Raw genomic sequence first — 19,578 nt, 5'->3', positions numbered from 1 at the left:
CCGCCCCCCCACCCACACACACCCAACACTCACACACACCCCCCACACACACCCCCAACCCCCCCACAAACACCCAACACCCCAACACACCCCTACACCACCACACACACACCCCCCCACACACACACACCCCCACACACACACCATCCCCCCACCACACACACCCCACCCACACCCCACCCACACCCCCCTACCCCACCCCACCCACACCCCTACCCCACCCCACCCACACACACCCCTACCCCACACACACCCACCCCACCCCCACACCCCCCCCCCCCTCCCCCCACACCCCCCCCCCACCCCCACACACCCCCCACACCCCCCCCCACCCCCACACACCCCCCCCCCAACCCCACACACCCCCCGCCCCCCAACCCCACACACCCCCCGCCCCCCCAACCCCACACACCCCCCGCCCCCCAACCCCACACACCCCCCACACCCCCGCCCCCCAACCCCACACACCCCCCGGTTGCCCTGGCGTTAGGGGAAGTGTGAAGAACGGCTCTTTCGTTTTGCGGCAGTTGCTTTGTGTTTACGGCAGCAGGTGACCGGTCAGCTGATGCCGCCGGCGGCGTGTTCGGGCTGGCGAGGCGGTGCCGGTCGTCATGTCGCTGTTCGGGGCCGACGATGACGACGCGGATTTCCTGTCACCGAGTAGCGGGTGAGTGAATCGGCGGCGCCGTCCCCCGGGGTGACCTCCAGGTAAGGGGGGGGGGAGGTGCAGGGGAGCCGCCGGCTTCCGCCTCTCCGCCGGGAGACACTCGGCCTCCAGGCCCTCCCCTCCCCTCCCCTCCCCTCCCCTCCCCTCCCCTCTCTCCCTCCCCTCCCCTCCCCTCTCTCCCTCCCCTCTCTCCCTCTCTCCCTCCCCTCCCCTCTCTCCCTCCCCTCCCCTCTCTCCCTCCCCTCCCCTCTCTCCCTCCCCTCCCCTCTCTCCCTCCCCTCCCCTCTCTCCCTCCCCTCCCCTCTCTCCCTCCCCTCCCCTCTCTCCCTCCCCTCCCCTCTCTCCCTCCCCTCCCCTCTCTCCCTCCCCTCCCCTCTCTCCCTCCCCTCCCCTCTCTCCCTCCCCTCCCCTCTCTCCCTCCCCTCCCCTCTCTCCCTCCCCTCCCCTCTCTCCCTCCCCTCCCCTCTCTCCCTCCCCTCCCCTCTCTCCCTCCCCTCCCTCTCTCCCTCCCCTCCCCTCCCCTCTCTCCCTCCCCTCCCCTCCCCTCTCTCCCTCCCCTCCCCTCCCCTCTCTCCCTCCCCTCCCCTCCCCTCTCTCCCTCCCCTCCCCTCTCTCCCTCCCCTCCCCTCCCCTCTCTCCCTCCCCTCCCCTCTCCCCCTCCCCTCCCCTCTCCCCCTCCCCTCCCCTCTCTCCCTCCCCTCCCCTCTCTCCCTCCCCTCCCCTCTCTCCCTCCCCTCCCCTCCCCTCTCTCCCTCCCCTCCCCTCCCCTCTCTCCCTCCCCTCCCCTCCCCTCTCTCCCTCCCCTCCCCTCTCTCCCTCCCCTCCCCTCTCTCCCTCCCCTCCCCTCTCTCCCTCCCCTCCCCTCTCTCCCTCCCCTCCCCTCCCCTCTCTCCCTCCCCTCCCCTCCCCTCTCTCCCTCCCCTCCCCTCCCCTCTCTCCCTCCCCTCCCCTCCCCTCTCTCCCTCCCCTCCCCTCCCCTCTCTCCCTCCCCTCCCCTCCCCTCTCTCCCTCCCCTCCCCTCCCCTCTCTCCCTCCCCTCCCCTCTCTCCCCTCCTCACTCCCTCCTTCCCCTCACTCCCTCCCTCGTTTGACAAGACAGGACTAACTCACCAGACAGCTGCCCCTGGCTTATCCTTTATCTAGAACTTTAGCATGATGTGATGTGTTCCTTGGTTGTACCTTGCCAGTAGGTGAGAGAGCTGATGGAGGCTTCCTCTTAGTTGGACCCACGACCCAGCTACTTCCCCTCTGAAACTTTTGTTAACAGTACAATCCACTCTTCTGTATTTTTTCTTAATTTGTGCGTGAAAGCCAACAGTTGATTGCTCTGGCAAACGTGCTGATGAGCTGTCATCTTGAACTGCTGCAGATCTTGTGCAGGGACTCTGCTGTAAGTCCTGTTGAAGGACTTTTGCCCAGATGGGTGAAGATGTGCATTCCCATGATGGTGTGTGATTTGTGGGGCTGCTTCAAGTGTTATACTTCTCCCTATCCCTGTACCCTCCACTTCTCTGACATTGTGTGATTTACCCAGTGTTGGTAGTATTTCTTTTAGCCACCTACTTTAACTTTCTCTGATTCTTTCATCAACGATCTTCTTTCTATTTGTGAGGTCAGAAGGGGAAGTGTTTGCTGATGATTGTACAACGTTCACTTCTATTCATGACTGCTCAACACATCAAACAGTCCAGACTTGCATGCAGCAAGACCTTGACAATGTTCAGACACGATCAACCAAACCACAAAAAAAAATGCAAGTAATGACTCTCTCCAATGAGAGAGAATCTAACCATCTACCTATGACATTGATGCCACAACTGCCACTGAGTCACCACAGTCAATATTCTGGGGTCACCTATGACCAGAAATTCAACTGGACCAGGTACATAATGACTGTGACTACAAGAGCAGGTCAGGGGTTCGGTATCCTGCAAAAAGTGACTCTTCTGACATCTGAAAGCCTTTCCACCAACTACAGTACACGAGTCAGGAGCATGATGGAATGCAGCTCAAGAAACTCTTTAGAAGCTTGACACTATCCAGGACGTGGCAAGCTGTTTGATTGTGGTCCCATCAACCACTGGTGTACAGTGGCTGCTTTGTTTACTGTCTCCAACAGCACATCTTAGATATTGACTTCCACCACTGTCAAGGACTAGGGCAGCAGGTGCATGGGAATACCACTACCTGCATATACTCCCTCCAAATCACATGCTGTTTTCATTTGAAAATATGTTCATGATGTCTCCTTTATCACTGTACCTAAATCTTGGAACTGTACCCAACAGCGCTGTTGGAGTACCTTTACCAGAAGGGCTGGAGTGAATCAAGAACGTCGCTCACCATCACCTTCTCCAGAGCAATTACAGATGGGCAATAGTGCCTGCTTTGCTAGTGCAGCTCAGATACCAAATAAAGAAAACAAAACACTCTACTCTATCGCCTGTCCTAATATCTCCTGCTGAGTCGATATTGAATTTTGAAGCACTCTGGAATGTTCAATGTTAACCATGTTACATAAATGTAAGTGTGCCTAAATCTATCCCAAGGTTTCAGTTGGTTGTGTGCTTATCCTCCCTGGATATGTTGCAAAAGTTTAGACATATTCTGGAGTATTGAAGCATTACTCCATAATGACGACTGTATTGGAAGATTATATGTACTGTAGACACTTTATATATATTTAAACAAATGTATAAAGTAGAATTACTGCAAACAGTCCAACTTGCAGAACAGACTGCATGAAATTAGTGGGCAAAGCAGCTGTGACTCTGAAATATTTGGGCTTGGAAACCTGTGCAATCCAGCCTTAATTGTATGTAATGATTTTTATTTACATGCTGGTGTAGGTAGAATCTCAGCAGATGTGGCTCAGTTAATAGAAACCTCCACATGTCACATCATTGCACCACCACCACTGTCCTGGAATTATCTACTATACTTTAGTTCAGCTATTCAAGGAAAGGTGACTTTAAAATCTGAGCTTTAACATAATTGATAGCAATTAAAATTACACTTGCATTATCTTAGTCATATTTAATCTGTAGACATATTGAAGAGGAAATGGAACTAAAAATAGAGAAATGGAACTAAAACCAGAGAACACAATGTAGTAGGAGGCCTCAAAGAAGTATTAAATAACTAAATTTTGTATCACATCTTTTTTTTCCTCTACTAATCTGTTCAGTGTACTCTATTAGCAGCAATATCTGCCTTCTACCAAAGTGCTTTTCCAAATTCCCCTTGCATTTGTCCTCCACAAGTTTCAAACAGGAAGTGGGCAGAAATAGAGGAAACAGAATTAATAATTATCATAGCTTGAATGTTTTTCAGCACCAATCCACCCACAGTGGAAAAAAATTGTAATGGAATTGCCACAGCTCTAAGATTTTAAAACCCTTTCTGGGGCTATCTTAAACACAATTTATTGATATACATCTTTTATATGCTGTAAAGGGATATAAAAGTGAGGATGAGAATTTTAAACTGCTTCAGTTGGCAGATAGAGAGCCGGTGGAGATTGGCGAAGGCATGGCTGATATGTGCACAATTAGGATGGACTGACACTGCTTTGAATGCATTAGCATGGGGTGGTCTTGGGGGTGAAGTGACAACTGGAAAAATCAAATCCAGGGATGTCAACTGGGTGGATAAATTTTGCTTTATTGTGGTGATGGAAGTAGGTCTTGGTGATAGATTGAAGGGCTGCATAAAATTTTAGAACAAGCTATGAAGTTGCACCCAATTGGTTTCAGGTTGAGGAAGGTGAGTTGGTGTTACTGGTGGAAGCTGACGAGGGTTGCAGACATTTTCTATTATTGAGCTGGACAAAGCTCTTGGATGAATATCCAGCAAACTGTCACATAACACAGCACGTTTAGAATTGAGGATGACGAAATGGAGAGTCAGTGGCACCTGATGGATCAGCCTTGATTGTTTATAATTGAATTAATGCCTGAAAGTTACAGAAGTTTTTTAAAATTAATTTTCTAACCATTCCAGTATGCTGTTGCCTGGTTCTGAGATATCGAGCATGTTTAATTTGCTGCTTATTACTAATTTCAATTAAATTCCCTCCAATTATGTTAGAAGCCTTATTCGTATTATATGCCCTCTTGTAAAGGAGCTCAGAGTAATGAGATCCTATTACCTTGTCCTTTTACTGGCTTGCCACAAAAGAACAAAAAATACTCCGTTCTTAGGTTAGGCAGTATGTGAAGAAAGAAATAGTTATTGTCTAGGGCACTGAGTACAGGAATTGGGATGTCAAATTGCAACTGTACAAATAGTTGGTGAGATCACATTCGGAGTATTGTGTGCAATTCTGGTCACCCAGCTAGAGGAAGGACATCCTTAAGCTAGAGAGGGTGCAGAAAAGATTCACAAGGACGTTTCTGGAACTGGAGGGTTGAGTTATAAAGAGAGGCCGGATGGGCTCAGTTGTTTTCCTCCTTGAGGGTGAACTTGTAGTGATGTATATAAAATAATGTGTGGGGGGTTGATGATGTGGATGGTTAGTCTTTTTCCCAGGGTGGGTGAGTCATAAACCAGAGGACATCGATTTAAGGCTAGATGGGAAAGATTTAAAAGGGACTTGAGGGGTAACCTTTTCACACAGAGTGGTGTGTATATTGAAACAAGCTGCCAGAGGAAGCCATAGAGGCTGGTACATTTACAACGTTTAAAAGATTTTTGTTTACAGTTACGTGGATAGGAAAGATTTAGAGGGTTATGGGCTAAATGCAGACAAATGGGACTAGCTTGGATAGACATCTTGGTCAGCATGGATGAGTTGGGCTGAAGGGCCTGTTTCAGTGCCGTATAACTCCATGACGAAGATTGACGAGTTTTCATCAGAACTGGGAAACATTGAAATGAACAAATTTAAAAGTTGCAGAGAAAGGGATGATGGATGGTGAGAACAGAAAGGATGTTCTGTGATAGGATAGAAACTAGGAGGGATTGAACGATATGATGGGGCTAGCTGAAAGAGGATGGTAAAGATGTGTCTGGTGGGGTTTATAAGAAATATTGAATTAAATGTGAAATACCAGGAGGAAATTTGCGTGGGGAAGGGGGTGGAGGGAAACTGAATGCAAAACTTTGGGGAAAAATCACATTAGACTGAAAATTTTTAACCATTTCCACCAAAATGTTTGGATTTAGTCCTTCGTTTCTTCAAGTCTCAGGCTAAATATGATTAGTGTTTTAAGAACTCGGATGGATTCGCAGGACTGTAGGGATGTGGGGAGAATAAAAAATGGGATTAGTATAAGTTTAATGGTCAGCATGGATACAGTGGCCTGTTTCTGTGCTCTATAACGTTAAGAAATGAGATGCAGGACTGAAATGGCTAATTATATGAACTTGTGAAATTCAATATTGAGTCCTGAATGCTGTTTATTTAGTAACTTGTAAGATGAGATGGACAAGCTTCTGTGGAGCTTTGTTGGAACACTGTAGGAAGCCAAAGACAGAGTGGAATGGAGAACCAAAATGCTGTTGTATGCGTTAAGAGAGAGAAGTAGAAGGCTTGTCAGTTTTGTGTAACTGTGGTCTGTGCTGGAGATTATCATGTCTGCAATCGCATTTGGCTTTCCACACACACCCGTCTGTGCATCTGAAATTCAGAAAGAAATGTGATGGAGAAAAGAGACTGAGTTTAGAGAACTCCAGTAATCACCACACTAGGGTTATGTTGAACTTGCTTTATTACCATTGAGATCCCGATTTAGAAATGCTTATGTTTAGTAAAAGTTTCATTGTTTCTTGTTTTAGTTATCCAGGGCGTGCACATCAAACTGCTTATCACAGATTTTGCTAATTCCATGGCTATGGGTTGCTGTTGTTCATCTCCAGTTTCCTTGAGAAAATGGTGGTTGGCCATCTATGGTTGGTGTTGTGAAATTTCTCCTGTCCTTTGGGTTGGGGGTTTCTGGAATTGGACTCGGTGATGAAGCAACTTTGTCAAGCTAAGTTTGTTTTTTTTACCTAGGGAGACCTTGATGTTTACTTGACCTGCTGCCAGTGCCCTTCCTAGTGTTAGAGACCACAGAATTGGAAGATGCTGTTAATGAATTTTTAGCAATTTCCTGCCCTGTATCCTACTGATGGCAAATACTGCAACTACGCTGAGCTAATGATAGAGATAATGAGCTTTTATACTGATGCATAAAAGTAGACAGCTATGACTTGGAAGATGTTGAGCAACTTATTTTGTTACCAATGATCCCACCTAGGCAAAGCTTTGATTTGTGCCTTGTTGGTGCTGAAAATTTAGAGTAAGCCATTTGGTGAAGGCTTCCTTGCCTCTAACTTGCTCTGTTTTGTGGGTACATAAAGAATGCAGGCAAAGAGACTTGCCCTCTGTTTTGTTCCTTTGTCATTCTGAATGTGGTTCCCATCTTGACTAGGTGTTATTGTGATCTTAGAGTAAGTTTATGATAGGCCAGTTGGTAAACTGTTTTGGCTTACTATTGTGCAGCAACATAGTGTACCACAGGTTGGTTACATGGGCTGTGTGGCAAGTTTGGGATCAGCTGGTGGGGGGGGGGGGCGGTGGATGTGGTTTGGGGGCAAGCACACAACTTTGGTTTAAAGAAAATGAAATCTAGGAGGCTGAAGCTTGGAAACTTTATTTTCCACTGGTAATTTGAGATTTTGAATGCAGTTGTTGGGTTGGGGGGTGGTAGTTCCCAATCAAAACTATTTTGTAGCTCTGGAATGAATGAAAGTGGATTAATCTTACTGTGTTTAAAAGTGCCTGACCCAGTGTGGAATGATCTCTAACTCTATTAAGAGACATCTTGTGCTTTCAATTAGCTTGCCTGCAGACAGCCATGAGGGAGTCCTTCTAGCTTGATGGAAACTTGCATTTCTGTCTTGTTTGCTTTGCAGTGAGGGTGTTGCATTTTGCATGACTATGTGATATTTTGTCTTGATGATCTGTGGCTCTGCACTGATATTCTTTGTGATCATCAGGCCATGTCTGAGATGCTGGGACGTTGGGGCAGTGAGTACATGTGGAATGAAACCCAAGGGTCAGTATTGATCCCCCTAGGCAGTGCTGCATGTATGTAGAAACTTAAATGTAGATTTTATTGTTACTTGTGGGATCAAGGATTAGCTTGTGGGAAAGCTTGTCTGTTATTCTTGCAGCTAATGCCTTGAAATCTTTGTGTTTGAGACCAGTTCCTGAACCATCTGTCCTTTCTACACTTAAGCTGTATTCTGTGACTAACTGGTAATATTATATAAAGAATGGTTCCTAAAGCGGTAGATAGATATAGCGAGCAGTGTGTAAAGTGGATTGGTGAGGAATATAACATTGGTTTATATCATTTTCCATTTTGTACATTTTATATAATTGAACTATTATTGAGGTTCATCACCCCTATCGTGTGTAGGAATAGGATAATCAGACTTATTTTTGTTTGTTTCACAAATCCTGCTTCCTGAATTTAGACTACAATTCCTCATCAATGCAGTGTTATTGGTGGAGTTGAAATGTCAGACAGATTATAATGCTTGCCAAATGGACAAGTTAATTACTTGGAGAAATTGATGATGAACAAAATTTTCCTCTCAAATGGTTAACACTAAAATGGCTTTTTTTTGCTTCAGTTTTCTAGTAATGCTGTTACCAAGAAATTTGAATTTCATGTCTATTTTGAAGTTTGTCTTATTTTAGTTGTCTAGATTTGTCCTTCAAAAAGCATAGGCTACTCATGAGGCCACAGGACAATAATCAATGGGGGCTGTAATGCAGGTATTAATTATCTTTTTTCCTTGTGTCAGGTGGTTGTGGCTTCATTTCAGGTGATTTGCTAAATTTTACCCTTTCTTCCTGCAGGTCCAAATTGGCCTCTCTCTTTGGGATGGATCAGGCTGCCACGGGTCAAGGAAATGAGTCCTTCCAGTACACAGCCCCCAAGCAACCCAAGAAAGGGGCACAGGCTCCAGGTAGAAAAATTGGATTAGAGAAGTGTAAGATTTTAAAATTATTTGTAATGCAAATGAATATGGTAAGAAAAATCTTCAGAATCCTTTTAATTATTATGACAGTTGTGTAACAGGTGCATTAAACAAAGCAGGTGCACGGTCCATACATGTTCAACCACAACAGTACCAGCCGGCAGTTGTATATTTGTGCATCTTCTGTGACTGCTTGTTTACCTGTCTAGTTCTTCTATTAAGATGTACAGTGGCATGCAAAAGTTTGGGCACCCCTGGTCAAAATTTCTGTTACTGTGAGTAGTTAAGTGAGTAGTAGATGAACTGATCTCCAAAAGTCATAAAGTTAAAGACGAAACATTCTTTTCAACATTTTAAGCAGGATTAGTGTATTATTTTTGTTCTGTACAATTTTAGAGTGAAAAAAGGAGAGGAGCACTATGCAAAAGTTTGGGCACTCCAAGAGATTTGAGCTCTCAGATAACTTTTACCAAGGTCTCAGACCTTCATTAGCTTGTTGGGGCTATGGCTTGTTCACAGTTATCGTTAAGAAAGGCCAGGTGATGCAAATTTCAAAGCCTTATAAATACCCTGACTCCTCAAACCTTGTCCCAACAATCAGCAGCCATGGGCTCCTCTAAGCAGCTGCCTAGCACTCTGAAAATTAAAATAAATGATGCCCACAAAGCAGGAGAAGGCTATAAGAAGATAGCAAAGCACTTTCAGGTAGCCATTTCCTCAGTTCGTAATGTAATTAAGAAATGGCAGTTAACAGGAACGGTGAAGGTCAAGTTGAGGTCTGGAAGACCAAGAAAACTTTCCGAGAGAATTGCTCGTAGGATTGCTAGAAAGGCAAATCAAAACCCCCATTTGACTGCAAAAGACCTTCAGGAAGATTTAACAGACTCTGGAGTGGTGGTGCACTGTTCTACTGTGCAGCGACACCTCCACAAATATGACCTTCATGGAAGAGTCATCAGAAGAAAACCTTTCCTGCATCCTCACCACAAAATTCAGCATCAGAAGTTTGCAAAGGAACATCTAAACAAGCCTGATGCATTTTGGAAACAAGTCCCGTGGACTGATGAAGTTAAAATAGAACTTTTTGGCCGCAATGAGCAAAGGTATGTTTGGAGAAAAAAGGGTGCAGAATTTCATGAAAAGAACACCTCTCCAACTGTTAAGCACCGGGGTGGATCGATCACGCTTTGGGCTTGTGTTGCAGCCAGTGGCACGGGGAACATTTCACTGGTAGAGGGAAGAATGAATTCGGTTAAATACCAGCAAATTCTGGAAGCAAACGTCACACTGTCTGTAAAACAAAAAGCTGAAGATGAAAAGAGAATGGCTTCTACAACAGGATAACGATCCTAAACACACCTCAACATCCACAATGGACTACCTCAAGAGGCACAAGCTGAAGGTTTTGCCATGGACCTCACAGTCTCCTGACCTAAACATCATCAAAAATCTGTGGATAGACCTCAAAAGAGCAGTGCATGCAAGACGCCCCAAGAATCTCACAGAACTAGCAGCCTTTTGCGAGGAAGAATGGGCGAAAATCCCCCAAACAAGAATTGAAAGACTCTTAGCTGGCTACAGAAAGCATTTACAAGCTGTGATACTTGCCAAAGGGGGTGTTACTAAGTACTGACCATGCAGGGTGCCCAAACTTTTGCTTCGGGCCCTTTTCCTTTTTTGTTATTTTGAAACTGCCAAAGATGGAAATAAAAAAAGTCATCTTGCTTAAAAATATTAAAGAAATGTGTCATCTCTAACTTTATACCTTTTGGAAACCAGGTCATCTTTTACTCGCTTTGCTATTCACAGTAACAGAAATTTTGACCAGGGTGTCCAAACTTTTGCATGCCACTGTATATTTGGGTTGTGTCCTCTGCTGTTCTGCAAAAGTACAGTCTTAGATATTTACCTCCCATAAAGCCTCAACTCTGCCATTGGCAGTTGTTTCTATCTCAAAAAAAACCCAAAAAGAACTCAGCAGGTCATGCAACATCTGTGGGGATGAAGGGAAAGGGGTTTGTGTCCTGAAGCAGGGACTCAACCTGAAACACACCTATCCCTTGGCCTCTACAGATGTTGCTTGACCTGCTGAGTTCTTCCAGCAGTTTGTTTTTTTTTTACTGCAGATTCCAGTATCTAAAGTCTTTTGTGTCTCTGTTTCTATCTCAGCTATCTGTTGTGAATAGCAGACAACCTTTCCCAAGCTGAGGCTATTTCTTTTGAAGAGCTTAAAAACTTGCAGCTATGTATATCAATACTTTTGATGAAAGTTGTCTTCTGTTTTATGGCTTAAATTTATATTGCAACTTCTGATTGTGATTTATTGTGATATTTCCCCAGCTGTGCGTTACCAACTTCCCTCACTGAATTAAAATGGTTTATTATTGTCACATGCACCGAGGTACAGTCTTGCATACTGTTCATACAGATCAATTCATTACTCAGTGCATTGAGATAGCACAAGGTAAAACAATACAGAGTGCAGAATAAAGTGTTAATTACAGAGAAAGTACAGTACTATTCCACCACAATGTGGTCACAGTTATTGATTATACCATAAATCTTCAATTTGAGTTAATTCCTAATCACCCAGAGTATCTGTAACAGCCAATTAACAAAACAACACAAAAAACATTCTATAGGGAGGTTGTATTACCTTGGCAATTCAAGCAAGCTGACTTGTTCAGAGAACTATCCAGTGAGATCTCCATGGCTGCTTATTCTCCACATTTCTCCTTTAGGTCTTTATTCAATTCCCTTTAGTTGCTTAGTATTGAATCTGCTTGCACTGCCCTTCTCAGGCATTCATTACAGATCATCATAATTAACTGAATAAAAATCTTTTTTATCCCATCCTTGACTCTTTTGCCGGTTATTTTAAATCTATATCTTGTTGTTGGACAAACTTCTTATCTTGGAGTTCCACTTAGCTTGAAAGCCCTTGAAGAATAAGTCAGTATGCCATTCATTTTTGTAGACGAAATGTCATTGATGTGGCATAGCAAAGCAAATCTTCTGATTGGAATGTATCTGCTAATGAGGACTGACGGAGCAGTCCTTTCCGAAGTCCATGCACAAAACAAGCATGAGAAAACATAAAGCATAAATAGTATGTTGTTTCCTCAGCTTTTTTTTACCATGAAAACCTTTGTTGTGAAGCCTTTGGATGTAACATAAACACTTGTGTTATGCAATAACCTATCCTCTTTTTTTGTTTGTTCACATTTTTGTCCCCATGTGCAAACATTTAGATAAGAGGAATGAGCTTTGTATGCCACAGTCAATTTGGACTGTTACATTTAGTGCCACAACTGCACACTCCTTCCTTTGGTAATCTGCCCATGAATTGACTTTCCTGATCACATATAATTGCATCTTTAGCCAACAAATGGAAGCAGGTGGTACCATCATTTACAGAAACTTCCTTTGCTGCAATGCAAAATGGTCAATGCTAATGACTTGTGCTGTTGGAGAAACAGCAGAAAAACAACTTGTATTTATGTAAGCACTTTTTCACAACTACAGGTTATCCCAAAGTGCTTTGCAACCAATGAAATACTTCTAGTGTTGTTACCGTTGTAATACAGGAAATGCAGTAGCCAAATTGCAGTACTGAACGTGTTCAAATCCAATGAGAGAATTATCGGATGATCTATGGAGCTACAACGCATACTCATTTTTTTATCCCCTCGTTGACCCCTGTGTCTCTTGTAGTTGTGCGTTCTTGGAATGTCACAGGATAATTTTTGGGGAAAATCTCTGAGGAATTCATCTGCAACCTGTATCCAGGAAATGACAGTGTTCCCCAATGTCATGCTAGCCCTATACATGCTGCCTGGATGTGGTTCAGAAGTTTTTGTCATGACCTCATGCCTTCAACCATCTAATCCTGTGCTTCCATTATCACCCATGTCTAATCTTTGTCCCATGCCAGTCAGAGAGAAGATTTGTCTTAACCTGGTTGAATAATTACTGCTGTCAGTCAAGCTGCCTCTTTACCCCTGTAGCTCTATCTATTAAGCAAAAAATGTTCAAAGAAAATAATACGGATAAGACTATATTTGTTTAATATACCCGTGATGTTTCTGTTCAGTTGCTCAGAACATTGTTCCAGAGATAAACCTTTGATTCTTTGTGACTCCAAGAGTTGGTTGGTAACTCCATCTTGGGAACTTACTTTCACTGCTAAAGGTGATTCCTTACTCTCTGCATGTATTAGCAATATATGTTCATGATAGTATTTCTGCAAAAAAGTAGTACCAGTTATCTCTATCTACCAGTTGTCTCTATCTGCCCTCTGTGGTTTGGGGACATCCATTCACTAGTCCTAAACACAACCATTAAGAATCAATTTGATCCCTTTCATTGTTTTAATTACTATAATTAAATTAAAACTTGTGCTTTTGTATTAGTTAAAGCTTGCTTTCCTTCATCCTGTCTAGGGACCTGGAAATGAATTTGATCCTTCCTGAACCATTTCCAAGGTCGCTTGCCAGAACTGGATATGTTGTTTCTGATTAAGTGCTTGTTAAAAACATTAATTATTTTAAGTTTAATTACCTTGGCAGTACATTATGATTTAGCTTTTATTGTCCTAGCCTCATGACATAGGTAACTGTGTATTTTCACTGAATCAATCCCATAAAAGCTGCTCAGCAACCCTGCATGGTGCTATCCTCTCAGAATTGTCCCTACCCAAGTGCACCACACAATATTTTTTTTACATTAAAATATTGTAAAATCCATTTCTCACGAACAATCAGCTTTGTTGGTTTTTCAATTACTCTGTGCTGGGGCACTGCATCATTCTTATAGTCTTACATTGCCAATCCATCAGACTGATTTGCCTTTGCTGTGTTGTGAATGAGTTCTGTGTGTCCTGCTTCAATGAAGAAGAGAGATTCTATTGGGTTACACTCGCTTCCAGATAATCCTGTAAGAACTGGGATAATACAATGTCTGAGTTTGGGGCATTCCAACCAGCAGGCAGTTCTTAAAATTGGTATTATGCTTGTCCTCTTGCACTGAGGTCTGTGATGTTTGTTGCTATAATTGTTCACTGCAGGATTACAATTTCATTAACTGTTAGAGCTGTCTAATTGCAAGGGGCCTTGTTTACTTTAAATCAATGTTTTTCCTCGGCAGGAGTGAGTTCACAGAAACCACCACCTACTGGTGTCCCTCCGGCTGTGGTGTTTGCGTCTGCTGTGCATGCGTACCAATAGTAAGTACTTCTGGGGAGGGAATGTCTGGTTAAAGTTGGCCAGTGGTATTGAAGCATGCTGTGAATAAATTGCAGCATTGGGATTGAGGCCACTTTTAGTGTATGGTTGAGTGGCACTTGAATCAAAGTTTTCAACTATTTCTCTTAAGCAATAAGTGTGGTATGAATTTTAATTAAAATGCCACTTGGCATTTGTACTAATTTGACCCAAATAGCCTATTCTAAGGCTTTTATGTATGATTTCTGTCGGTACTTGGTCATTATCCACAAATCTTGACTATGAAAGAATATTTCATTTCCAGTCAACTTTGTTTGTATCTATATCTAATGGTTGCTTGCACCTGTCTGAGGCTTGACAATCACCATGAGATCCTCTGTTCCTCAGTATGTTGAATTAAGGCCACACTGAGACTAGGTAGTTTGAATCAGTCTTGATTATTCACGTCCATGTGAATGCTGGCCTACTCCAAGGTCATCATCAGTCTTGCATTTGCACTATTGGTGATGGCGTGCAGGGTTCAAGCATTGATTCCACCCAAGCAATGTGTCCAAAGGAGTGGGATTTTCTGACTGTGATTCCTTCAAACATGTCCAGAGCTGCTGTTCCAACAGCCTTGATCTGAATGCAGGCGCCATTGGATGGAAAGCATTTATTTCCTGCCCAGATTTGCCCAGTGATGAAGTGCAAGAATGACATACATGCTTTAAATGTGGATCTTTCTCACATTTGAGATGCCAGAGCAATAGATGTATATGTTAAGCTGTTTCACTAAGGCACATTTGATGAGATATTTTGTGCTTTTGAAACCCTGAAATACTTAAACTTCTCGTTACTAGATTTATCAAGGACTCGTTACTAGATTTATCAAGGACTCGTTACTAGATTTATAAAGGACTAGTTCACGTGTGACATGGGCAAGTGTGTGGAAGGAGGGTGTGTTGGTTGGTGTTGCAGGTCAGTTACTGATTACACTTACTGTGTTTCAGCCTGAACGGTCAGTATGTGAAACAAGGCAAGCTGGGGGCGGCAATTCTTGGAAACCATGCTTCAGGAGAGGTGAGTTCTTCTGATCAAGGAAGCGGAAGTACAGTATGATGTGGTTATTTCTTCAGTTAATAAATAAGATGAATGTGAGTTTGTGTATTTTGCTTGGAAGTTAATTCCTTATTCTCTGACCCTATAAGTACAAGATTCTACTGTATGCTAGTCAACAGAAGAAGATTGCAGCTGCTCGCATCACTTCAACGTTCACTTTTACTGTGAGTAACTATTTCTTTAAAGGTTGTGGTTATTGGATATGATGTGCATCTGTTAGTTGAGATTTAACCATTAAAGTAAATTCTTTGTCATCTTTCAATATTATTCATGAATAAGGGAACGTTTTTGTTGCTAATAGTAACATCAATGTGTGTTTGGAGGGAATTCCTGGGGATAATGTGATAAAGTTATATTAACATTAGTATAGGTTATCTCAGTTGGAAACATGCTAATAAAGAATTTGGAGGTTTCATATAATTTTCTTTAATGGACAATATTTAAAATTACTTTGGGTGTTAATTTAAGTAATGGTGAAATTCTGGTTAAGCCTCGACATTTACAGTTTGGAGTATTGATGAGTTCTGATTATATACTTCCTTTTTGTTGGTAATGGTTAAAGAAGTATGCTGTTTTTGGTATGGATATTTTTTAGGGTTCTCTCCTCATGTTGCTTTTGGAAGTATTCCCTGGACCGTACGCTGCTGTTCGCGGGTTGACTTGCAAACCGAGTTGCAAAGATGTAGCACATTCTCATATGAGGGCTTGCCTTGTTCAATCACCACGGTTCAGCTTTAGAATAATGGACTTGTGTTTATAATGTCATGTTTCTTGGTTAAATAAGAAAATGGAATGTTGGCCTTTATTGGAAAGGGCATAGTGAACAAATGTCTTGCTATAGCCGTATACGGCTTTGAGACCACAGCTGCAGTACAGTATATTTGGAGGCAGTGCAGAGAATCTTTAATAGATGGTTTTCAAGGATGAAGAAATTGTTTTGAGGAAAGGGTGAGTAGATTGGGCCTGTACTCCTGGAGTTTAGAAGAATGAGAAGTGATCCGTAAGATTCTTAGGAGGCTTTACAGAGTCTGTAAAATTGTTCTAGGATAAGAAGTTGATAATTAAGAGGGAAGTTCTTCCAGGATGGTTGTGAATCTTTGGAATTTTTTGCCTCAGGACTATGAATTCTGAGTTATTAAGGCTGAGTGAGAGATTTGAAGTTTAGGGAATCAAAGTCTACCTGGATTGGGCAGGCTCGCAGGGCTATATGGCCTACTCCTATTAGGGTAAACTTAATAGCAGTTGTGCCAAATATGATTTGGGACCACACAATTTTATGTACATTTGTCTTCTGTTTCAATCCTCTGCTCCATTACTATGTTTTTGGTTTGTTTAAAGGTGCCATGCATTTTGGGTAAAGTTCTGCAGATCTTAGTTATTCATTAATTTGCCTCAGTAGCCATTAGTCCAATGTAAACTGAGGGATGTGTCAGAAAACTATTCAAGTTTGCAAACATCAATTATTCAGTATTGACAACCTCTGGAAAATAATCAGCAGAGGGATCCTTGATTTTTAACTTGCTTTCCTGCTCTCAACAGTCCCTTCACCATCACCTCCTCCTTTCCTTTCAGCTCAATTCCAGGATGATGAGACCAATTCTAGCATCTTAGTTGAGGGCAACTTGTGAAATTAACTGTGCCAAATCCACATGAGGTGTGTTATCAAATGAGCCATTGGAGATCATTCTGGTTATCGAAACTCATCTTAATATTCTTTCCCTTCAGGTTCAAGCCAATAATTACTGTATGTTTTATGATGATCAGAGGCAGAACTGGTCAATCATGTTTGAATCTGAGAAGGCTGTGGTGGAATTCAGCAAACAGGTAAAGTTCAAGTTGCTCTGTGTGGGGTTTGTGGCTGTTGAATGTTATAACTTTAAAAAAAATTTTAAGGTATGAGCAAAGTAAGATTTAACAAGAATTATTGATTTTTATTTTTTTTAAAGAAGATCAAGAAATGTAGAGCAAGGGAACTGAAGTTTTGTGATCTAAGTGAATGGTTTTACAAAAGTGTTCCTAAAAAGTCTTGGGGCGGGGGGGGGAGGGAGGGGGGTAGAAATAAGTCACTTTCTTAAACCCCTGCAGAAAATATGGAGTTTGATCTTGGGCTCCTGGATTTTTAATACATAGTTTCTGGATTACTTGGCTCGTCCTGTAACTACTGCAGTATGCAATGAAATGTGGGTGGGTGGGTGATAACTTTCTTGAATGGCTTCAGACTTGTCTCCTGGATCCTCGTAGGAGGCAGCTAGAATCTTGTGGAATCGTGTTGAGGCATTGTGAATAGAGTTTAGACTATGGTGTAGCAAGCCTATTTGTGATCTCAGTAATATCACTGAATTTTGAGAAACTGTTTCTCCCTCAGTACTGTTCTCAGGATAACATAAGATTGAGGGATTGGCAAAGGAGTAGATGCTACAGAGCTAATTCTGCCAGCACTGAAGTCTGTAGAACAAGAGAATATGATCTCACAATAAACACCTGGGCATTTTAGGAGAGAGATTTCCTGTTCAGAGGTTTGTAAGTCTAGGGAATTCTCTGCTGTAGAGATCTGTGGATGCTGCCAATGAGTATATTCAAATCTGAGGTTGATAGTTTTTTGGGCACCAAGGAAATCGGAGGAGATGGCAATCATGGACTTGAGGCACAGCTCCATCTGTTATATTGAATGATGGAATAGGCTTGAAAGGCTGTATGTACTTATTACTACACTCTGCATTTTCTGAATCTGTGTATATTCAGAACACTGATGTGCAGATACTTCTGTTCTCTTTAAACTAACGTTCACACAAAAAGGTGATTGCATCCAATCTTGCTGTCTAGTCTATCTGGAAGACCATCCTAAGCTTTTGAGGAAGAAAAATAGTCTAATGTTTGTAAACCTTTTGATGGCTAGTATAATTTTGTGGCATTCTGAAGTTATCCTGGATTGGTTAAATAATCAGGCATTGTCTTTTTGATACCATGATAACCTGATTTAACAGTTTGGATTTAACAGTTTGAATTCACCAGATACAAGTTTTCATTACTGATTTGATAAGTTCTTCAGATAACATAGTATACTCATTAACTTGTTGTGTAGTTTGTAAAAGTGGCTGCATAGTAGTGTCTTCATATTTTATGGATTGTCACAACAGCTGTAACTGAAAACTTTGCTCTGGCAAATTCTTACTGTAACCATTGTTGGGATGCATTCTTCTTAGGCCCTCCTGTGTCACTCTACATTTTGTCCCTGTGCAGGTGTGCATAGCAAAATGCAACTGCACCTCATCGTTGGAATCTGTGCTAATCCAGGATCTGATCCCAGGTGATGGACAGGCAGTTGAAACAGGTGACTCTCTGGAAGTGTCGTACACAGGTTGGCTTTACCAGAACAACACATTTGGACAGGTAGGGTTAATTGAGTTGGTGTGGGGTCTGACTGAATTGTGTTCTGCCTCTCCACTCCAATGTTATGGTTTGTTCTTTTAAAATAGGCCATGGTTAAAATCCAAATAAGCATCTGAGCCAAAACTTTGAATGTGAAACAATGGATAGTAATTACATTCACTGACTTCAGATTCTTGAGGGAAACCAAATGGTACAATCAATCAATTATTTAAAATAAAGCCTAATGGAAGCCTTTGTCTGTTGGCTGTAAGTGTGCACCGGCATGGCAGTCCTGATTCACTTCCTAAACTAATGTGATGCTTATTGAGATTCAGTTCATTACCAAAGACCTTGGAATGATTGGTGATGAAAATAATGAAAAAGAAGCTTGTTTGACTGTGGCTGAGAAAGGAGTAGAACGGAGAAGTCTTCATTCTTCATTTTGTTTTTCAGGTGTTTGACACAAATGTCAACAAAGACAAATTGCTGCGATTGAAACTAGGATCGGGGAAAGTGATCAAGGTAGCTCCCGGGGTGAATGCATAGGACACGGGTTCTTGTAAGGAAAAAAGGGCATGGATGGGGTCTATGTTTGTAGATTATAATACTCAATGCAGTTCATTTAAGTCTAATGAGTTTGCTCTCTCTGATAATATTAAGCATATGTTTCAAATGTGAACTTGTATTGTGTTACTGGAAGGGTTTTGTTTTGTCATTCCCCACTGTTTATTACTGATTTTTCTTCACTTTTTATCTATGGTGGGGCTATGTCATGTTCGTGCCTTGCTCACATGGTAGTTCATAATTATCCTTGGTATAGAAGATGCAGTTTTCTGATGATATCACTGGTTGGAGACCTTGAGTACTGGTAGCTTTCATGCACTTTTTCAAATTAATGCCCTTTAGAAAATTTTCTACTGCTACAATAACCTCACTGGCCTTTAGTTACTTAGCAAGTCTCTGACTTAGTTTGTGTCCAATGGTGCTATTCAATTTTGAGGTCTCATCCCTAAATTCAGCGATTTTCTTTTTAGTAACTTTGTGTGGAAACTGTTTGGGGCCACCTACTTCAGTGCTATTTGTCATGTGGTAACATTTTCTGGTATAAATATTATTTCAACTGTTTATTAATTTCTAGATTTAGTTTGGGTTGCAGCATTACTGTCCTAACTACCATGGAGACTGAAGGAAAACAGTTATTGGCCAACTGCCTTGCTGTTACTGTCATGGTCTCAATAAACCCCCATC

The 19,578-nt window shown here is 42.4% G+C and overlaps 1 protein-coding gene across 3 annotated transcripts in view; it reads left to right on the top strand.

The window, feature by feature from the left end:
* The first annotated feature begins 557 nt into the window (after positions 1-557).
* fkbp15a (FKBP prolyl isomerase family member 15a) overlaps positions 558-19,578 on the top strand; it is a 66,980-nt gene continuing 47,959 nt past the window's right edge. For 2 of the 3 annotated variants that reach the window (XM_052037430.1, XM_052037429.1), the window contains exons 1-8: positions 558-667; positions 8,520-8,629; positions 13,787-13,865; positions 14,853-14,922; positions 15,051-15,125; positions 16,687-16,785; positions 18,202-18,351; positions 18,784-18,852. In XM_052037430.1, coding sequence (XP_051893390.1) covers positions 612-667; positions 8,520-8,629; positions 13,787-13,865; positions 14,853-14,922; positions 15,051-15,125; positions 16,687-16,785; positions 18,202-18,351; positions 18,784-18,852 — 708 coding nt within the window. In that variant the 5' untranslated portion in view covers positions 558-611. Of the gene's footprint in view, positions 668-8,519; positions 8,654-13,786; positions 13,866-14,852; positions 14,923-15,050; positions 15,126-16,686; positions 16,786-18,201; positions 18,352-18,783; positions 18,853-19,578 lie in introns of those variants that run through there. The other variant, XM_052037431.1, reaches the window with a different exon arrangement.

The sequence above is a fragment of the Pristis pectinata genome, chromosome 23 (genome assembly GCF_009764475.1).
Source record: "Pristis pectinata isolate sPriPec2 chromosome 23, sPriPec2.1.pri, whole genome shotgun sequence".
Lineage (NCBI taxonomy): Eukaryota > Metazoa > Chordata > Chondrichthyes > Rhinopristiformes > Pristidae > Pristis > Pristis pectinata.
This window is presented reverse-complemented; position numbering and strand designations above follow the sequence as displayed.